Genomic DNA, 22,969 nt, shown 5'->3' with positions numbered 1-22,969 from the left:
GGTCTTATTGGATGGCGGATGCTGTCTTTAATGATGACTTGTCTTTGTGGACTGATGCTTCAGCCTCTGTGGGCTTTGGTGGCTTCTTTCGTGGGGCTAGGTTTGGTGGTACATGGCCGGTTGGGCTTCACTAGGAATTTGACGTTGTTGGAGTTGTTCCCTATTGTAGTGGGTGTCTAGGTTTGGGGAGACAGATTTCGCAATTTGAGTGTGGTTCTTGCAGTTAATAATCTGTCCTCTTCCTCTCCTTCGGTTATTCGGTTGTTGCACCATTTGGTTTTACGGTGTCTGCAATTGAATTTATGGGTCAAGGCTGTGCATGTTGCTGGTGTTTGTAATGGTGTCGCTGATGCTTTGTCTCGACAGCTTTGGAACCGTTTTCGAGATTTGGCGCCAGATGCGGATCCGGTGGGGATGGAGGTTCCGGCCTGGATTCGGAGCACGGTGGAGGATGGGTCTTAAGTCAGGTAGCTCGGTTGCTGGCTCCGTCAACCTTGTCGGCTTACATCAAGTACTGGCAGGAGTGGAAGGCGTCCTTGCGGGAGGTTGGTGGTCCTGCTTCACGTGAGGGCAGACTGTCCGTTTTGCTGTTCGTGGTGGGCACGGAATTTTCTTGTGGGGTTTCTGTGGCGAGCGTTACTAAACGCCTGGCTGCTCTGGCCTTTTATTTCAAGATGCATGGGGATGTGGATTTGACTAAGGAGTTCTTGGTTTCCCAAGCTATGAAGGGCTATCGGCGGGGTTGTAGACGGGTGGGGCGTTTGTGTGCTTATTTGCCCGGGGTTTGTTTTTCTGAGTTTGAGGTATGTCTTTTTTGTTTGAGTCTTGTTTTGGCCTTTTTTGGTGCTTTTCGCATTGGTGAGCTGGTTAGTCCGAGCACCACTACTGTTGGGGGTTGCTGTTCACTGATGTTTTACTGAGGGATCGGTCTGTTTCTCTTTTGGTTTGTCGTTCTAAGACTGATCAGTTAGGACGGGGATTGGACGGGGATTTCGCGTCTGTTTTTTTTTTTTTTTTTTGGAAGCCCGAGGTGCGTGCTCCTTTGGTGGCGCATTCTGTGCACAAGGCAGCAGAAGCCAGACTACGATACCGAGTTCCCTCACGGAGAACTCGGACAAATTCCAACCCCCCCCATGGGAGGGTCGGATCTTGAGTCTCACCCCGAAGAGTGAGACTCCTTGCTGGCCTTCTTGAAGAGAGGAAAGGGCCAGAAGGCTCCAATCCTCCTCCAGCAAAGTCCAGACTTCACTGCCTCCTAAAAAGAAAAACAGTGTCCAAAACGTGGTTACAAAAAACGTGTGCCGTAGAGTAGTGGGGGCCAAGCCGTGAATTTCAATGCCGTGAATCAAAAGGGGAGTAAATTAATAGGCACTCGTGCAAAAACGAAGTGAATTAAATAAATTAAGGAAAAATAATTTAAGGACAAGCCATTTCTGGCCTGCCGGATTCAAAAATAATTCTCATCCCCAAGACCTGATGGTACATGGGGGCGAGTAGTGCTGGAATGCCGCCAGTGGAAACGTGCGCTCACCGTGTGCAGTGGCGTGCAATACCACACACGGTGACTCCGGCATTTCTGCCAGGGCAATTTCACCTCGGGTTCCATAGCTTTCCCGAACCCTAAGGCCAGAGGATCAGTGTCATCCCTCCCCACCACAAGAGAGACTACACTTGATCTTAGCCAAAAGGCCGAGAAGCGATGGGGATTTCGCGTCTGTTTGTTTGAGTTGGAGGGGTCCGACCTTTGCCAGGTCCGTTGGTTTGCGTTCCTTTTTGTCTGTTCGGCCGCCTGGGGGTGGTCCCCTTGCTGGTGCATGTGACTGGGAGTTCTCTGTCTCGCTTTCAGTTTTTGGCGGTTTTCCGCAAATTCTTGTTGGCGTGTGCCTTGAGCCCTTGGGAGTTTGGGACCCATTCTTTTAGGATTGGCGCGGCCACCCAGGCAGCTAGGTGGGGTCTGGGTGAAGATGTTATCAGACGGATTGGGAGATGGGAGTCTGGGAATTTTTTTTTAGAGTTATGTGCGTTCACACCTTGTGTGACTTGTTAGTTCATTTTCTTTTCCTGTTTGTCCTGGGTTTTAGTTTTAGGTTTATCGGGATGCCTGGTTTGGATTCTGGGTCATTCTTATGGACCTGGATCCGGACCTGGTACAGGTCAGATGGCTTGGTTTTCGGAGCTTACGGTGGGAAGGTGTGTGTTCTGAGGTGGACTTTCAGGTGCGGCGCGGTCCCCCGCACATTTTGGTTCTTCCTGCTGGTAGTAACGACCTTTGTACCAGGCCAGCCAGGAAACTTATTAAGGACATAAAATGTGATTTTTTTGCATTTGTGGGATCGTTTTCCAGGATACTATTGGTGTGATCGGAGCGAGAGTTGTGGGTATCAATAGGGCCCGTCGGAGGGTTAATCGGGCTGTTTCTCAATTTGTGTCACAGCGTGGTGGCCTGGTGGTGATGCATTCTAACACTGATTCTGACCCGGCTGGTTTGTTTGCCCGGGATGGGGTTCATTTGAATGCGGTTGGTATGGATTTGTGGTGTCTGGAGGTTGGGGCAGGATTGGAGAGGGCGTTTGCTGTGTGGCGGGGCAAAGAGCTAGTAGGGATCCAAGCTCATTGGCTGTGACGGAGGAGTTCCCTGGAGAAGTTTGAAGGATAATGGGAGTGGCGAGTTAATGCCCTCCCTGTTCAGGATTAAGCAAAAACTTAAGGTGGAACTCCCCTATCCAACCCGCGGTCGTTTGGACGATTGTTGGTATCTGGCGGAAGGGGTAGCGTGCCATTGTCTGTGTTTAGGTTGGGAACCCTCAGCTGATTGTTTGTACACAGATGTACAGAAGACTGTATAGGAGTCCCCTCTTAGTATACAGCTTCTACATCTCCTCATTGCTGATGACTTAGAGGATGGTAAAGAAAGCATTAGCTAAGTCAATTACAATGTACCAAACCCCTTCATGTTTTTGAATATTTTCAACTAACGTTACAATGTCCAGCACTGCTGCAGTCAGTGGAGGTGTGTGCTTATTGATTTCCCTATAGTCTACGGTCATTCTCCATGAGCCGTCTGCTTTATTTACAGGCCAGACCGGATTGTTCCAGGCTGTGGTAGTGGGCTTTAACACCCCTGCCTCCAGTAAATCCTGTATTGCTTCCCCTATTTCTTTGTGCCCCCCGGTATTTTGTATTGCTTCATCTTTACTGTTTTAGTGGCAGGCGGTATTTCTACAGGGGGCATCTTCACCCTTCAAACCAGAACAGGATCAATCCTGCACTTAAGGTTCCGGGTAGAAATGTAAGGTTTTGCCCTGAAGCTGTAGACTAGAGCCCGCTCCCGCTAATTTTTTGTCCACTCCCACCTGCTCCCGCAACATATGTGTCCAATCCCGCCCGCTCCCGCAAACATTCTGTCACAGCTTTTAGAGATAGTGTAGAATTTACACAAATGTGAGGGCTATGCTAAACGTTCAGAATAACACACATAAAACATTCCATTAAACGGGCCATAGAATAAACGCGTTCGTGTCAAGCTAAAGTAAAGCACCACACACATATTTTTTATTAGCTTAATAAAACTTTTGCTAGGCTACAAAACATCACAACATGTTAGTTTGCAGCAGAGCATGCAAAAACATATTCAAAATATGCGCAATAACTTCCACCTATAATTGGGGGTGTGTACAAAATCTTAAATAATGTGGTAATCAGACACTTATCTGATAAATACCAGTAATAGGGAAAAATAAATATTGACTAAGGAGGCACAATAATTACATTACTCAAATTAAGGCCTCAGAAATGCAATATATGGTATAAATAATAAATGGAACAAACATAACAAAGGAATGAAACTAATGAATCCTTTGGCCTACTTAAGATTGGTGTGGAGGAAGAGAATGTTACTGACTGCCTGCGGTCCCAGGCTTGTGCGTCTCTCTTCCAAAATGCACCCACACACACTAAATGCCCTCTCTGAAGGGGCACTAGATGCAGGAATACTCAAAATAAAACGTGCAAGTTTTGAGAGGGCAGGATATCGCTCCTTGTTTAAATTCCACCATTCAAGGACACTGTCTGGGTCTGGCTTGTCCGAGAGTCGGGTGCTGAGATATTCAGCTATTTCAGCATCAACAGGCTTGGTGCTGAACTGGTCTTCCCAGTCTGTGAATCGATCAGAGCTTTTCTTTTTAGCTGGTGGTTGCTCGCTCTGTGCTGTGGCCAGTAGGTCAAATCCCATCTTCTGGATAATTTCCTTTGCACCTTTGTTGGATTGGATTATTTTAATTAAAACTCTTAAAAATTAATTTTATTAAAATTGGTTTTAATGAGTCTCTCTTTTGTTTTATCTTATCATAAATTTATTTTCAAAATTTGTAAATAAAGTTAGTTAGGTCCATTTTTTTTATCATAGGCTATACTATAGACTTTTTCACAAATATAAACAGTTAACTTTAGAACAAGGCTACAAATAACCTAATATTCAAAACTATATAGCCTATTTAAAGCCTACATACCTTTGACCACGTCGTCTCTTGCATCTGGACACAGCATTCGTAGCAATCGCATTTTAGGAGTCAGGAGCGTTGCAATCCTGTACATCATGTGGACGGGATTTGCTAGGGTGTCACAAGTGCCCATCAGTTCTTCCAGACGTGAGGCACACACGCCGGCGACTTCAGAGAGCAAGGGATCGAGGGATGCTGCTTGGCAGTGTTCAATCAGTCTGACGGACCACGGCAGCACAAGTGATGCGCTGGGAGTGGAGTTGTCAGACTCGGGGTCATTAGTAGCATCCTTGAATAACTTGAGGAATTAAACAACTGTTTTCAAAGTGTTCACATTGATCTGCGCAATTCTTTCGTACTGGTTATTGGTTACCAGTAATGTTGCTGTTGCAGTATGGAATCCAGCATATCATAATTCGAATTCCATCTGGTCTCAATGGATTGCTTGAGGGATTTTTTCAAGGTGTTCTGCAGACCTGAATGTTTGAAATATTTGACCATTTTTTTTGCCTTGGTCAACAGTTTAGACAGTTCAGATGTCTTGGCCAACACGTCTGGGGCAAATGCACTGGACAGGGTGACGTTCAGGATGTGTGCATTGCAGTTCAGCCTGGTGTATCCATGCAAGGCAGCAACAATGTTGGCTCCACGGCCAGTGACAAACACAACACGGCCAACAAGCGACGTGTCTATTCCAAAAGCATGGAGTTCCTGGAACAGTAGGTTCCTGATCTTCTCTCCTGTTTTGGACACACCACCTTCAAAGGGAGCTGCAAACAGAACTCTTGAAACGAGGCTAAAGTCATTGTTGGTGTAATGAACGGTGCAGGATATGAATGATGTTTTATGGTAATCCTCAGTCCATATATCTGTTGTAATGGCACAACCATACGTTTCAAAGATGGGCTTCATCTCCATTGCCACAGATGCCTGCAGTGCCTGTACTCTACCCTCGACATGTCTGGATACAGTGGTTGGGTGAGGCAGAGCATTTTACATCAAATCTGCCATATTTAGCAGCTACATTAACAAAGTGTTGAACTATGTCAACAAAGCCTTTCCCGGCAACAAAGTCATTTGGCCGAATGTCTCTACAGCAAAGTGCAACACATTTCTCCGTAGTATCTGGTTTAATATATGCAGGAAGAAGTGCTTTGTTATTGAAGGGTGCAGCTATGTCGCCTCAACCCAGAGGTACCAGATTTGTGCCCGTTGTATGTTAATACTTTTGCACATTTGTTGCAACATACAAAGTCCAATTCTTTTCCATTTTTGTCAGTAACAATGGAGAAATGTGTCCAAATGTCAGATTTGCCTTGCTTTGGTTTTGAATTGTATAAACCTGTTTTAATCTTTTTTTCAACTTCATTTGTTGACTCCATCTCCAGTGACGACTCTAGGAACAATATGTAGGTGAGCACATAAGAACAGAGTGACCTGATTTTGAAAATAAAAAAAACGGTACATCCATTACCGATTAAAAAAAAATTCCCCCAATAATTTGCCATACAAATGAAATATTATCATACACATATCAGACAAACAACCATAAAAGTGGCAAAAGCATGTGGCAGAAACTGCGATTCCAAATCCAATAATTGATCCACACAGTAACCAGAAAAAATGCAGTTTCTTCAGCATTTATATAAATATCATACCACCAGGTGTTGCTTTTCCATAATTCAGAAACAAACTGTTACAGACTGACACTGCTTAAGAACACCCAAATATTAATTTAAGTAACTTGAAAACATTAAAATGACAATGCCAGTGAAGTATTTTGATATTATTTCATTCTATGACTCCATAAAACACTTAAGTTTCATGTAAAGTTTGCTAAGCACTTTGGTTATATTTCCCAATTCCCATCTCAAATAAACAAGATATATTTTTTAGTGAGAAAACCGGACATTGTTACGAACAGTTGGAATTGAATACAAATGCTTTGTCATTCACCCCCCTTTTGTGTTTTTACCCCTTATGTATCGCCACCAGCATGCCCCTCGCCTTAGTATTGATTTATGTAATGACCCCAGCTACCCCCCTTGTGTATGGATGCTGCCAACACAGATAAAATGCTGCCCTGCAGTATGGGGGATGTATATCTGACTAGTTGGTATAAATCCACCATACTGCAGGGCTGCATTTTTATCTAGGCTGGTCAGTAATATGTAAAAGTTATATGTGCCCCCACACCCTTGTGTATTGCCCCCAGCTAGCCCCATATTGCATAATTATCCCACCACCTAGCGCCCCTTTAATATTGATTTATGTGATGCCCCCAGCTAGAACCTCCTTGTGAGGTATCATGTCAGCCCTGGCACCCTGATTGTATCCACAGGATCTGCCCAACACCCAAATTGGAAGCATAGGACTTGCCACTAGGGCTGACACTAACGATTATTTTCCTAATCGATTAGTTGGCCACTTATTTTTTTGATTAATCGGATGCAAAAAAAACACAATATGCACATTTTTTGTTTATTTAAAATCATTTAATGAACATTTAAATTAACATGTGTCGTACTCTGCACACACATCACTTTTATCTCAGAGTGGCATTTCTCAAACTAGGTTTTAATACCAAAAAAAAGTTTTACTAGTAAATATTAATTGATAAGGAAACTATTTTTTCATATTTAATAAAAAGTATAATTGAGAAAAATGTATTTCTTGTTTTTATTTTTCTTATTTGCCAACCTGCCCCCCAGTTATGCATATCTGACCCCAGGCTTGCCACTCTGCCCCCCAGATATGCCTTAAACCCCCAGATATGCCACTCCACCCCCCAGATATGCCTTATATTTCCCTATATGCCACTTTCTACCCCAGATATGCCCTATATCCCCCTATATGCCACTTTCTACCCCAGATATGCCCTATATCCCCCTATATGCCACTCTGCCCCCAGATTTGCCTTATACCCCCTCAGATATGCCACTGTGCCCATGATATGCCACATACCCCTGATATGCCACTCTAACCCCTGATACACCACTGTGCCCCCAGATATGCCTTATAGACCCTTATATGCCATTGTGCCCATGGTATGCCCTTTAGCCCCCTGGTGTGCCTTATAGACCTTTATATGCCACTGTGCCCATGATATGCCACATACCCCCTGATATGCCACTCCAACCCCTGATATGCCACTGTGCCCCCAGTTATGCCACTGTGCCCCCTGGAGAGCCCTAAAGCCCCCTGGTGTGCCCTATAGACACTTACATGCCACTGTGCCCATGATATGCCACTCCAACCCCTGATATGACACTGTGTCCCCAATATGCCACTATGCCCCCTGGTATGTCACTCTCCCCCATCATAGAAGCCCCAGCAGAAGTCATTCACAAACATCCATTCCCTCAATCATACATACTGATTAATACAAACTCTTTCACTGCCTTACCAGAATTGCAGAATTGCAGATTTCCCACGCACTCCCACAAACCTGCCTTCAGGTTGCTCTCACACAGCGTCTCTTTTCTGGTCCCGCAGGAATGGAGCAGAGTCATTTGATGAGATGTTAAATCACGTGACTCCGCTGTGTTCCTGGGCAGAACAAGAGAAGTGACGCTGTGAGGGAGCAGCGTGAAGGCAGCCTTGCGGGACTGCGCGGGATTACTGGGACCCGCAGGTACACTGGCTGACCGCCCGCTCCCGCCCACAATAGCTGGAAAACCGCCCGCGCCCGCAAGTTCTTTGGCGGGTCCCGCGGGACCCGCCTCCCAATGCAGTCCTCTACTGTAGACTCCGTCCTGTAAGTGTAATATTAGTCCTTTTAGTATGTCAATACCTATTGTGTATTCTGGTATGGGGACTATAATTATTGTGCACCTCTTTCTAGGGAGTTGCCCTATCTTTAATTCTGCAGGAATTTGTTTCCCCCCGATTCCTGCAATCATTGCCTTTTTTCCCTTAAACTTTCTAGGGTTCCCATAAATTATTGAGACCTCCGCTCCAGTTTCCACCAGTGCGTTAACCTTTTGTGTGTTTTTGTGTTGCCAATACATTTCTAAGCTTACGTAGGGCCTTACGTCCCTATCCCACCATGATAACAGTTTTCATGGTTTTCCCCTTAAGTCATTGTGTTGCACCTCTTAATGTATACCATGGTTTGTCATGAGGGGTCTCCATCACAGGGGTACTTCCTTTCGCACCAATCTACCACCAACTGCAGTAAACTGATCTCATTTTGCACCTGTCCATCAACCATTCCTCCCCTATAATCACAGAATGTATCATGTATGGCTGGGTCAGATCTTAACAGGGCGGATCTTTTAGGATCTAACAGTAGGATCTAGCATAACACCTGCTGCACCCCCCTCATCTAATCGTACCACCCATGTGAGTAAGCTTTCCCGGGTCTCTGAATTGTGTGTGGCTCACTGACCTTTTGCTGTGTGTAATCCTCGTATGTGCCCATTGGGACTCCCTAGGGATATGCTGGGGACTGTTGTAGTTTTTGTCTGTGTATGGGATTTACTTGGATCTGAGTTGGGGCACCTCTTGCTTCTCGGGGCAAGCTTCCTCCTCATCCTCTATATCAGTAGAATCTTAGATATCCCCGTCCCATGTCTCTGGGTCCCGATCTGTTTTGGCAATGACACCAGTTACCTTTCGGGGATTAACTGAAGGAAGGGTACTTCCTTTTACGATATTTGTACTGAGCTACTTTTACTGCGGCTTTGCTAGCTACTCCCTGAAATTTGTCTGCCATATCTAGTAGTAGCTTATTTTGGCACTGAAGCACTTATTCTGTAGTTCAGTTACTTGCTTTTCTAAAGCAGTTACAGCTTGCAAAGTATTTTGTTTCTGCTGATGAGCCTTGCGATAACATTAAGTAAAATCCAGCCGCGCTGCCCCAAGGCAGCTGCCTCCTTTCCTTTTTCAACCGTCACCTTTTGGAGACATGCTCACACGTCTCCAGGATCTACCTCCCGCAAGTAAGAATCATTAATTTCTAACGATAATTTGTTTTCCCTTAGTCCTAACGGCAGCACAAGAGGGATATTACTGCCCCTGTGAACAATTAGGACAGGTGGAAAATTAATGATCTACACAATAAATAAGCAATTAACCCCCTTTACCCCCCTATAAAGGGAGCTCCACCCCTAACCACAGTGTGCTATAACAAGAATAATAAAAAAAAATATAAGAGGGAGGGATATTAGCGTGCTGCCGTTAGGACTAAGGGAAAACAAATTATCGTTAGAAATGGACGATTCCCTTATGTCCTAACTGGCAGCACAAGAGGGGAAGTAGCTAGAAGATTACCTATGAGGGAGGGTCTTCCGGCTGAACGACGTTCAGAACAGACCGCCCAAAGTCAGTGTCTTCCGAACGTCTTAAATTTAGCCTATAATGGCTTATAAAAGTGGTGTTAGAACTCCAGGAGGCTGCAGCACAAATATGTTGAAGAGGGATGAGGCCCCTCTCAGCAGCCGAGGTAGCTACCGCTCTGGTAGAGTTAGCGCGGACAAAGGCGGGAGGAGGCAAGCCTTGAGCTGAGAAGGATTCTCTGATGGCTTCCTTTATCCACCTGCTCAGGGATGGTTTAGAAGCTTTAGATCCTTTGTTCCTGCCAAAAAGGGATTTTCATCTTTCCTGAAGACACCGGATCTTTGTAGATAGATCTGCAGACATCTGGAGACGTCAAGAGTATGTAAAAGAGATTCTTCTTCTGTTGAAGGATCCGGGTGAAAAACAGGTAGAGAAATGACTTGATTAAGGCAGGAACCTTAGGAGAACCCTATCAGGCAGGAATAGGGTGTAAGGCTCAAATGCACACAGAGCTTGCAACTCACCAATTCTCTTGGCAGAGGTGATCGCCACTAGGAAGGCAGCCTTCCAGGAAAGGTACTTCATGTCCACGCTTTCCAATGGCTCGAAGGGGGGAGAGCATAACCCCCTGAGCATGACAGTAAGGTCCCATTGAGGGACTGGTCTCAGGATCTTAGGTTTTAACCTTTCGGCTCCTTTAAGGAACCTCCTGATAAGGGGTTCTTGGGACAGAGGTTTCCCTAAAAAAGCCGATATGGCTGAGGTGTGCACTCTGAGTGTATAGGGAGCCAGGCCTTTATCCAGTCCATCTTGGAGGAACTGTAATATGGAAGAAATGGGGGGATCTGGGAAACCCACTTTGTTCTTTTTAGTAGACTCCGGTCTCGAATGAGACAAAGTCCTCAAGACCCCAGAAGAAAGTCCACTATCCTTCAATAGGGAGCTGTCAATCTCCAGGCTGTCAGATTGAGAATTCTCAGATCTGGGCGAGAACCTGTGCCCAGAAACACAGGGTTCTCTGATATTGGAAGCTTCCAGTACAGATCCCCATGAGCTGGGTGAACCATGACCTCTTTGGCCAGAATGGAATTATCGCAATAATCGAGGTCTGGTCCTGTCTGATCTTCATCAATACCCTTGAAATTGGAGGGAAGATGTAAGCCAGCCCGAACCTCCAAGGGATGGACAGAGCATCTATCGCCCAAGGATTGTCCTCCCTGTATAGGGAGCAGAAGATCTTCACCTTGGCGTTGAACCTCGTAGCCATTAAGTCGATTTCTGGCATTCCCCACCGAAGAGTAATTTTTTGAATTTTAGTGACCATTCGCCTGGAACACTGAGACCCCGACTCAGACGGTCCGCTACCACATTGAGAGATCCCCGAATGTGGACTGCAGAGAGGAGGGAGAGGTTCTGCTCTGCCCATGATAGGATCATTCCCACTTCCTTGAGAAGAGGTTGAGATCTCGTGCCACCCTGTTTGTTGATGTAATAAACCGCCGTCATGAACGAACTCTCACCGCTTTGCCGCGGATTTGAGGAGCAAAGTGAAGGAGCGCCAATCTGATTGCTCTGAGCTCTCTGAAGTTCGAAGACATAAGGCTCTCTGGACGGGACCAAGTACCTCGTACTGGAATGTCCTCTAGATGGGCTCCCCAACCTAGAAGGGATGTGTCTGTGGTCAACAGAATCCAGGCTGGCTGAATCAAGGACCTCCCATCTTTCAGATGCTCCCACCAACTGAGTAGCGACGGACTTGAGGAGACAGGGTGCACATTTTGTTCAACCCTAATGGGTTGTGATTCCAAATGCCCAAAACTTCTGATTGGAGAGGGCGTAGGTGCCAAAGGGCCCAAGGGACTGCATCCGCAGTCGCTGACATGTGCCCTAATATTTTCATAAGCGCTCTGATGGACACCGACTGAGGGGTCCTTAGAGAACTGGCGGCTCTGACAACCCGATTGTGTCTGTCGAGAGACAGAGAGAGTCATCCGGGTCGAGTCGATTATGAACCCCAGAAACTTCCTGGAAGTGGATGGAACCAACTCAGACTTTTGGTAGTTTACTATCCACCCTAACTGGTGGAGAAAAGCCAGAGCCTGCTGAAGATGAGAATACAGAATTTCTGTAGAAGCGGCTTTTAGAAGCCAATCGTCTATACATGGGACGATTTCTAGGCCTTCTAGTCTCAAGATTGCTACCACGGCAACTACAACCTTGGTAAAGGTATGAGGAGCAGAGGAGATTCCAAAGGGAAGGGCAGCAAACTGAAGGTGTTTCACTTCGCCACAAAGGGATACAGCCACACGCAGATACTTCCTGTGGGCTTGGCAAACAGGAACATGAAGGTAAGCGTCCTTCAAGTCTATAGAGACAATCACGTCTCCCGGCAGTAAGATATTTATTACAGAGCGGATGGACTTCATGTGGAATTTCTTTCTCTCTATGAACTTGTTCAAATAGTGAAGATCTATGATCATCCGCCAGTCTCCTGTGATCTTGGGCACTAGGAAGACTGGCGAATAGACGCCCGCTCCACGCTCTTCCGGAGGAACTTCCTCCAACGCCTTCTTCTGCATATAGGCGTGGATAGATGCCTCCAGGACGGTATTTCCCCATGCATAAGATGCTCCCATGTATAAGACACACCTTCATTTTGGTTACACTTCTATCATGCCCAGGTCCCAGGATGAGTGTGATGTTAGCTGTGCTGGAATCTGGGTATGCTGGCCATCATAGGAATGTTATTGCTGTTAGCAATCATGTATATTTAATATAACAATCAAAGCCAATACATGCACATCACTTTCAGCCTCCCTGTGCCCTGCCCCCCTACTTACACATAGTAACATAGTAACATAGTAACATAGTTCATAAGGCTGAAAAAAGACCAAAGTCCATCAAGTTCAACCTATATACATATTGTGTCCCTACTGTGTTGATCCAGAGGAAGGCAAAAAAACCCAGATGCCAATTGCCCCATACCAGGGGGAAAATTCCTTCCCGACTCCAAATATGGCAATCAGAATAAATCCCTGGATCAACGTTCTGTCCCTATTAATCTAATATCCATAACTTGTAATATTATTGCTTTCAAGAAACACGTCCAGGCTCCTTTTAAACTCTTTTATTGAGTTTACCATTACCACTTCCTCTGGCAGAGAGTTCCATAGTCTCACCGCTCTTATTGTAAAGAACCCCCGTCTGTGCTGGTGTAGAAACCTTCTTTCCTCCAGCCGTAGAGGATGTCCCCTTGTTATAGATACAGTCCTGGGTATAAATAGGTCCTGGGAGTGATCTCTGTACTGCCCCCTTATATATTTATACATAGTTATTAAGTCCCCCCTAAGCCGTCTTTTTTCCAAACTAAATAACCCTAATTCTGATAATCTTTCTGGGTACTGTAGTCCTTCCATTCCCCTTATTACTCTGGTTGCCCGTCTTTGAACCCTCTCCTGCTCCACTATATCTTTCTTGTACACTGGTGCCCAGTACTGTACACAGTATTCCATGTATGGTCTGACTAGTGACTTGTACAATGGTAGAATTATTTCCTTGTCGTGGGCATCTATGCCCCTATTGATGCACCCCATGATTTTATTTGCCTTAGCAGCAGCTGCCTGACACTGGTCACTACAGGTAAATTTACTGTTAACCAAGACTCCTAAGTCCTTTTCCATGTCAGTCGTCCCCAGTGTTTTCCCATTTAATACATATTCCCAGTCTGGATTTTTTATTTATCTGTGTTGAACCTCATCTGCCACATCCCAGCCCAAGCCTCCAACCTATGCAGATCCATTTGTAATCGTGCACTGTCCTCTATTGTGTTAACCAGGTTACAGAGCTTAGTATCGTCTACAAAGATTGATACTTTATTATACAATCCCTCTACAAGGTCATTAATAAATATATTAAAAAGAATAGGACCCAAAACTGACCCCTGTGGTACCCCACTAGTAACAGTCACCAGGCCCGGACTGGCCATCGGGCACACCGGGCATTTGCCCGGTGGGCCGGGCCGCATTGACTTTAGGGGCTGATGGAGCTGCAGCTCCAGGCCCCTAACCTACCTACGGCCGCAGTAACGCAGGGCATAAGGGGCACCTGCCCCTTAAGCCCGCCGCAACTGCGACCGGGTCCGCCACTCTAAGGGGCCGGGAAGTCCCCACCAAGGCCGGCCTTACGGGTCTGCGGCCGCACAGGGTTTAAATTAAAACATCGGGGTTTTTTTAACTTTATTTAACATCCTCCATGTTAAATAAAGTTTTTTTTAACTTTATTTAACATGGAGGATGTTAAATAAAGTTGAAAAAAAAAACCCCGATGTTTTAATTTAAACCCTGTGCGGCCGCAGACCCCTAAGGCCGGCCCTGGTGGGGGCTTCCCGGCCTCTTAGAGCAGGGCGCCACACTCCAGGGGGCGCGACGGGGGGCGGTCCGCACCGGGTGCCGCTCATCAGGAGCTGCCAACTTGCGGCACCCGGCACTCCTCCAGAGACGGACAGTAATGTCCGCCGCTGGAGGAGCAGGCTCGCAAGGGAGCGGTATCGGAGGTCTTTAACAGACCTCCGGTTCCCTTGAGTGATTTTAAGCCGGATTCAACCCGGCTTAAAATCACTCAAGGGAGCCGGAGGTCTGTTAAAGACCTCCGATACCGCTCCCTTGTGATCTGCGCGACAACAGCTGTTGTGCGCCGGGGTTTGCTGTCAGATCCCGGCGCACAACACTGAAGCCGCGCCCACCGACCCGGTGACCCGGAAGAAGACAGAGAAGACAGAAGAACTGAAGAAGAGGAGGAAAAGGAGCTGTAAGGAGAAAAGAGGAAAGGTAGGAAAACATTCAGTGAGAGTGGATTGGTAAATATGTGTGGATTGGTGTATATATGTGTGGATTGGTATATATGTGTGGTTTGGTATATATGTGTGGATTGGTATATATGTGTGGATTAGTATATATGTGTGGATTGGTGTATATGTGTGGATTAGTGTATATATGTGTGGATTGGTATATATGTGTGGATTGGTATATATGTGTGGATTGGTATACGTGTGGATTGGTGTATGTGTGGATTGGTGTATGTTTGGATTGGTATATATGTGTGGATTGGTATGTGTGTGGATTGGTATATGTGTGGATTGGTGTATATGTGTGGATTGGTATATGTGTGGATTTGTATATGTGTGGATTGGTATATGTGTGGATTGGTAAGTGTGTGAGAGTGATGGGTGTTATGCTGTACCATTTCCAATGTCTTTTTCATGATCTAATAATGCTCTAAAAGTACATCATAACTCCCATCACTCTATACTGTTCCATACAGTGGCAGAGCTGGGAGGCAGAGGCCTTGCACCCCCACCACAGGACTCCTGAAAGGTAAGTGAACTTTAAAGAGGGAGAGGGTAGATAGTTAGGAGGGGGTAGTTGCGGCAGGCTTAAGGGGCTCTGCGTTAATGCGGCCATATAGGACCAGTCAGTCCAGTCCTGACTGGACCTATTTTAAGGTGGGGGCCTGGAGCTGCAGCTCCATCAGCCCCTAAGTCAATCCTGCCCTGGCACAGGCGCGGTCGCAGTTGCTGCTTGCTCCGGCAACAACGTAAGTAGGGTGAGGGAGGGGGGTGCAGTGAGAAGGGGCAGAGGGGGGTTAGATAGTGAGAAAGGGGGAGAGGGGATAGATAGAGGCGGTACATATTGCGAAGTGGGGAAGGGGGTTACATAGTGAAAAGGGGGAACATAGTGAGAAGAGGCAGATAAGATGAAGAGAGGGGCTAGTGTGAATGCGTATGAGAATGAATGAATAAATGTGTGGATGAATTGTGTGAATGCGTATGACAATGAATTCATGTGAGGATGAATTGCTTGAATGATTTGTGAGACTGCATTAATGAATGTGTTAATGATTTGTGTGAATGATTAAATGCAAAGATGGTACGGGTGGGCTTTAACAATAAATAAATAAATATGGGCTGCTCAGGCTTAAATGCCCGGGCCTATTTTTTGTCCCAGTCCGGGCCTGACAGTCACCCACTCAGAGTATGAACCATTAATAACCACCCTCTGTTTCCTATCACTGAGCCAGTTACTTACCCACATACACACATTCTCCCCCAGCCCAAGCATTCTCATTTTATGTACCAGCCTTTTATGTGGCACCGTATCAAATGCTTTGGAAAAATCAAGATATATGACATCCAGCGATTCACCCCGATCCAGTCTTGAGCTCACCTCCTCATAAAAGCTGATCAGGTTAGTTTGACAGGACCGATCCCTTGTAAACCCATGCTGATATGGAGTCATACATTTATTTTCATTGAGATTCTCCAAAATAGCATCTCTTAGGAAAGACTCAAACAGTTTACATACAACAGAAGTTAAACTAACAGGCCTATAATTCCCCGGGTCACTTTTTGTCCCCTTTTTGAATATTGGCACAACATTTGCTATGCGCCAGTCCTGGGGAACAGACCCTGTCACTATAGAGTCCTTGAATATTAGAAATAGGGGTCTGTCTATTACATTACTTAACTCCCTTAGAACTCATGGGTGAATGCCATCTGGACCTAGTGATTTGTCTATTTTGATTTTTTTTAGGCGGCACTGCACTTCTTCCTGGGTTAGACAGGCGACATGTACTGGGGCATTTATCTCATCCTGCTGTATATTACCTGGCATTTCATTTTCCTCTGTGAATACAGCAGAGAAGAATATATTTAATAGATTAGCTTTTTCCTGATCCGCGTCTATAACTTCTCCCTCATTACTTTTTAAGGGGCCAACGCTTTCATTTTTAACCTTTTTACTATTTATATAGTTAAAGAACATTTTGGGGTTTGTTTTACTCTCTTTGGCAATGAGTCTTTCTGTCTCCACTTTTGCTGCTTTTATCTGATTTTTACATATTTTATTTTTTTCCCGATAGCTTCTTAGTGCTTCCTCACTGCCTTCCTGTTTTAGTAGCTTAGATGCCTTTTTTGCCATTTATTGCCACCTTTACATTTTTATTTATCCACATTGGTTTTCTCTTGTTCCTGACTCTTTTATTCCCATACGGTATGTACTTTTCACAGTGAGAATTTAAGATATTTTTAAAAATCTCCCATTTAGTGTCTGTGCTTTTGTTTTTGAGGACATTTTCACAATTTACAGTGTTAAGGGCTTCTCTTAGTTGATCAAACTTTGCCTTCCTAAAGTTCATAGTTCTTGTGGCTCCTCTAAGAGTTCCCTTATTGAACGACAAGTTATAATGTATTATATTGTGATCAACTATTTCCTAGGTGCCCTCTGACCTGCACATTAGTTACTCTGTCAGGTCTGTTGGTTAATATTAAGTCCAGTAGAGCGCCCCCTCTGGTTGGGTCCTGTACCATTTGGGACAGATAATTATCTTTACTTATAGTCAGAAACCGGTTTCCTTTATGAGATTCACAGGTCTCGGTTTCCCAGTTTATGTCGGGATAGTTAAAGTCCCCCATAATAACCACCTCATTGTGATTTGCTGCCTTGTTTATTTGCTTTAATAATTGATCTTCTGCTGCTTCAATTATATTGAATTATATATACACATCCATGCTATCACACACACACATATTCGTTAATTTACTCATTCATTCCCTCATTCACGCATACTCATTCATACATCCTCCCCCACCCTTACTTGGACTGCAGATCTTCCGGTGCCGCGGGGACTGCTGTTTCCCTCTGCGTTGCTCCAACTCTGAGTGAACTTCTCTTGTCCCACCCTGGGGAACAGGAACGGAGCGGAGTCATGTGATGTACATTCACGTGACTCCACTGGGTTCCTGTTTTGCCTCGACAGAACAAGAAACGCTGCCGAACAACACAGAGGTAAGCAGGGTGCCTGTGGATGATTATTTTCGGTAAAAAAAATAAACTACAGCCATCGTATAAGAGGCACCCAGTACGATAACTATACTTAACTAATTAATCCTGTTGTGACCAGGCCCAGGAGTCATATAATTATTTATATATATATATATTTATATATATATATATACCAATATCCTTTGTGAAGAGTGAACTGATAATAATGAGGATCTCGCTTTCTTGTCTGATGTCTTCAGGTGGATCCTGCATAATGTCCTTGCTGACTCTAGAAAAGCTTGTGAGCAAATTCTCTTCAAAGATTAATTTGCTGGAAGTCTTTAGGCTGCGGCTTTGTTCCGTATCAGGCAACTTTCTGGCAAAATGGAGGGTTGTTTCTGCACCTGGATGCACTAATGGCAAGTTCAGGGAGAGGAATGGTGTCTGATCATTTCCCTGACTGGCTCTTCACTCCCTCCACCTCCTGGGGAGAGGCTAGAACCACACCCATAAAGGTGAAGTATGTCCAAATGTTGTGGGAAAATGCTCACATATCAGGGCCACACTTCCACCTTTCTAACAGAAGGACCAGTCAACAAATGTATTTCATAGGGGTTATTAATTTGCCAGGACTCAAAATTGTTGGGTAGTATGGCTTGGTAATGATCTGTTTAACCTGTGTGGTACAACATTCCCCCCAAAAAGGGCCCATTTTGGCCCTTAAAGTTAAAGCCTCCTATCCAGGACTTTCGTGTGGGTAGTGTGTTACTCAAGTTGCTGGTTTCCGACCTTCCAGAGAGACCATGGCTAGCAGTAAGCGCTGAAATGAAATTGGGATAGTACAGATCTATGATGGTTCTGCCAAAACCCCGTTTGCCACTTTAATGTGTTGATTTTAAAAGCAGATGCATTGTATATACAACAAACCCTTTGATATATCATTGAAAATTTAAGATAAACATAATTGTCCTTTGGTTGCATTCAGTTTATTGGTTAGTATATACATCAAGTAAATCCTTCATATTTAGCACACACATTCAATAGAAAATTATATCACCACAGTTGCCACTAAGAAAAATGTTACCCAGTTCAGAAACAAAAAAATATAATGAACAATTATTTCTATTGTTAAAGTATATTTATAATGGTCAAAATGCATCAAAGATGAAATGTGCAGTGACTGAATAATAATTTATGAAGATTCTAATAATAGTATTTATTGCTGAGTGTGGAATAAGGAAGGAGTTTATTTGCAAAACAAATAGTTAAAGGGGAGTTGTAGTGAGATGAAACATTTACGCTCCCCGCTAAGGATGCATTACAAAGCACCAACGTGGAACTTTTTACAGGAAACACCTGCAAAGCCTTGCACAGTTTATAATACAGCAGCGAGATTAATTGTTTTTCTCAGTAATAAATGTGTTACAAAATGGGTAACAAAAACAAGAAAGGCATAGAGCCAAGGCAGTGAGTCCATACTGTCTTTTTTTCTTTATGGTTCATCGATTAGCTTCTCTCCATTCTCATCCTTTGTACTCTTATTTAGTTCATCTTCTTCCTCAAAGTCGTCAGAGATGCCCTCAATCTGGCCATAAGCAAGGGTAGTGCGAGCTAAGTCCACTTCAATAGGAAAAATATCTGCCTCTTTCAAAACTGCAAAACATTGGTCGTCATATTTTGACATAGCAGAAACGAAGCGCTGGAGCTGGAACACAATATCTTGAACTGTTGGGAAGAAAGAGAAGTAATTTCCATATGATTCATTTTATATTGTTATATGATCACATTCTCTGATAGAAGTACACTATATTGAACAGTTAAAAACATCTCATCTTTGTATAAATTTCAGATACTGCGTATAGGATGTTTTGTCCCTGCACATAATCTGCCTTCAGCACATTAACTTTCAACACTAGTATACAAATGTTGCAGTTTGAAGTAGAAACACTGCTCTGCACCTAAAACAATCACAATATAAGGCTTCTGGTTTTAAAAATGCACTGTTAAAAATAGAAAATGTTGAACACTTTCTAGGCATACTATGACACTAAATCAGCCTGTGATAATGTAGTGTAGGACAGGACCGGATTAAGGATGATAACACAGCACTGGCACTTTACAGGCAGCTGCCTCGTGATGGTATGCAAGTGCAGCCGTCGGCTGAATATTAGTGGCTGCACGTCAGGTTTTATGCACACGTAGTATATGTCTGGGAACAAAAGATTGGGTGAGGAAGAGGCATTGCCGGCCAGGGACCCAATGGGCTTATTCCCTGATGAAGGGTATAGAAATACTGGGAATAAAATGTTTGTTTCCATAAAACTGAAAAATATATTTGCACATTCATTAATTGTGAACAAAACCAATTTTACAAAAAGCTATATAATTTTGTACATAATCATTATTATAAAAAATATGGCATTCGCTATAATTTTGAGAGATGTAAACTGGATGGCTGGGTAGGTGAAATCACTAAAAGATGAAGTTGCTGGACAGAATCAAGCACTTTTGGACCGGACTGACTGGGCCTATGCGGCTGTCCGTAACGCAGGGCAAAAGGGGCACTTGCCCCTTAAGCCCGCAGCAACTGCGACCGGGCCAGCCACTCTAGCAGCGGGCCAGCTGGCGGACGCGCGTGAGCATCGTCTCTTCTACCGCCAGGGGGACGCAGGAATCCAACGGAGTGACCCTGCTGCGCGTCTGCTTCCCCTGTGCAGATCCGCGGAAGTCTGCGAGTGGCATGTACATCATCAGTTCAGGTAAGGGGGTGAGGGAGGCTGTATGGAGTATGTGAGATTGACTGAAAGAGTGAAGAGTATCTGTGAAGGAGTGAGTGAATGAATGTTTGTGAATGAGTATATGTAAATGAGTATGGTGTGTGTGCAGGCCCGGACTGGCCATCGGGCATGCCCGGTGGGCCGGGCCACGGCAGGGCCGCATTGATTTAGGGGCTGATGGAGCTGCAGCTCCAGGCCCCTACCCTACCTACCGGGTCCGCCACTCTAAGGGGCCGGGAAGTCCCCACCAAGGCCGGCCTTACGGGTCTGCGGCCGCACAGGGTCTAAATTAAAACATCGGGGTTTTTTTTACTTTATTTAACATCCTCCATGTTAAATAAAGTTTTTTTTTAACTTTATTTAACATGGAGGATGTTAAATAAAGTTGAAAAAAACCCCGATGTTTTAATTTAAACCCTGTGCGGCCGCAGACCCCTAAGGCCGGCCCTGGTGGGGGCTTCCCGGCCCCTTAGAGCAGGACCGGCCTTTGGGGTGTGCGACCGCACGGGGCGTCACACTCTAGGGGGCGGGGGGCGGTCCGCACCGGGTGCCGCTCATCAGGGGGTGCCAACTTGCGGCACCCGGCACCCCTCCAGAGACGGACAGTAATGTCCGCCGCTGGAGGAGCAGGTTCGCAAGGGAGCGGTATCGGAGGTCTTTAACAGACCTCCGGTTCCCTTGAGTGATTTAAGCCGGGTTCAACCCGGCTTAAAATCACTCAAGGGAGCCGAAGGTCTGTTAAAGACCTCCGATACGGCTCCCTTGTGATCTGCACGGCAACAGCTGCTGTGCGCCGGGATCTGACAACAAACCCCGGCGCACAGCAGCTGTTGCCCTCTGAACCGGAAGAAGACAGAAGAACTGAAGAAGAGGAGCGAAGAGGAGGAAAAGGAGCTGTAAGGAGAAAAGAGGAAAGGTAGGAAAATATTCAGTGAGAGTGGATTAGTATATATGTGTGGATTGGTATATATGTGTGGATTGGTGTATGTGTGGATTGGTATATATGTGTGGATTGGTATATATGTGTGGATTGGTATATATGTGGGGATTGGTATATATGTGGGGATTGGTATATATGTGTGGATTGGTATATATGTGTGAATTGGTATACGTGTGGATTGGTATACGTGTGGATTGGTATACGTGTGGATTGGCATACGTGTGGATTGGTATACGTGTGGATTGGCATACGTGTGGATTGGCATACGTGTGGATTGGCATACGTGTGGATTGGTATACGTGTGGATTGGTATACGTGTGGATTGGTGTGTGTGTGGATTGGTATGTGTGTGGATTGGTATATGTGTGTGGATTGGTATACGTGTGGATTGGTATACGTGTGGATTGGTAAAGGTGTGGATTGGTATACGTGTGGATTGGTATATATGTGTGGATTGGTAAGTGTGTGAGAGTGATGGGTGTTATGCTGTACCATTTCCAATCTCTTTTTCATGATCTAATTATGCTCTAAAAGTACATCATAACTCCCATCACTCTATACTGTTCCATACAGTGGCAGAGCTGGGAGGCAGAGGCCTTGCACCCCCACCGCAGGACTCCTGAAAGGTAAGTGAACTTCAAAGAGGGAGAGGGTAGATAGTTAGGAGGGGGTAGATAGGCAAAAGAGCGTGAGACGTGGGAAAGAGGGTAGATAGGGAGAAGGGAGTGAGAAGGGGTAGATAGGGGAGAAGGGAGTGAGAAGGGGTAGATGGGGCAGAAGGGAGTGAGAAGGGGTAGATAGGGCAATCATACTCCTATCATGCCAAGTCTGCGAGTACATCCTGGAATCTGGGTATGCCTGGGCATGATAGGAATGTGATTGCTGTTAACAATCATATATATATACATATAATATTGTTTTTTAATTGTCTTGTCCTATTTTGGTGTGTTACTTACTTTAAATAAAAGTGTTAGATTTTTTTATGGTGTGGGGAGGTCATATTCGGTTTCGGACAGGTAAATGCTGCATTTTCGGTTTCAGTCCAGAATTCGTTTCGGTGCATCCCTACTACTAAGCCAGACAATGAAGTGGTAGGCCTACACCACATCAATGTTTGGCGTAGTATATAGTGGTAGGTGTTATGCTGTACCACCGTCAATTTCTGACTCAGTATATAGTGATAACAGTGAGAAGAGGCAGAGGTGGTAGATAGTGATACAGGGGGATAGATAGTGAGAAAGGGGAGTTTTGTTACTTTTTTAAGTTTTTATTCCTTTCTTTTTTTGGGATGGGGGCACCAGAGGAGTAGTCCGCACAGGGCGCCAGAACACCTAAGGCCGGCTCTGCCTTAGAGTGGCGAACCCGGTTGCAGTTGCAGCGGGCTTAAGGGGCTCTGCCTTAATACGGCCATATTTTAAGGTACTAGCCTGGAGCTGCAGCTCCATCAGCCCTTAAATCAATCCTGCCCTGCCACAGGCGCGGTCGCAGTTGCTGCTTGCTCTGGCAACAAGGTAAGTAGGGTGAGGGAGGGGGCTGCAGTGAGAAGGGGCAGAGGGGGGTTAGGTAGTGAGAAAGGGGGAGAGGGGATAGATAGAGGCGGTACATATTGATAAGTGGGGAAGGGGGTTACATAGTGAAAAGGGGGAACATAGTGAG

At 45.2% G+C, this 22,969-nt stretch overlaps 1 protein-coding gene and 1 pseudogene across 1 annotated transcript in view; both read right to left on the bottom strand.

The window, feature by feature from the left end:
- Window positions 1-1,521: 1,521 nt before the first annotated feature.
- LOC128501032 (uncharacterized) lies at window positions 1,522-1,701 on the bottom strand (annotated as a pseudogene).
- A 16,865-nt stretch (window positions 1,702-18,566) lies between these two features.
- The window catches only part of PICK1 (protein interacting with PRKCA 1), a 229,232-nt gene continuing 224,829 nt past the window's right edge, over window positions 18,567-22,969 (bottom strand). The window contains exon 13 of the mRNA XM_053469072.1: window positions 18,567-19,321. Within this exon, the coding sequence (XP_053325047.1) occupies window positions 19,089-19,321 (233 nt within the window). The 3' untranslated portion in view covers window positions 18,567-19,088. The remainder of the gene's footprint in view (window positions 19,322-22,969) is intronic.

This window comes from Spea bombifrons, chromosome 6, assembly GCF_027358695.1.
Source record: "Spea bombifrons isolate aSpeBom1 chromosome 6, aSpeBom1.2.pri, whole genome shotgun sequence".
Taxonomy (NCBI): Eukaryota; Metazoa; Chordata; class Amphibia; order Anura; family Pelobatidae; genus Spea; species Spea bombifrons.
The sequence above is the reverse complement of the archived record's forward strand: the minus strand, read 5'-3'. Positions and strand labels throughout refer to the sequence as shown.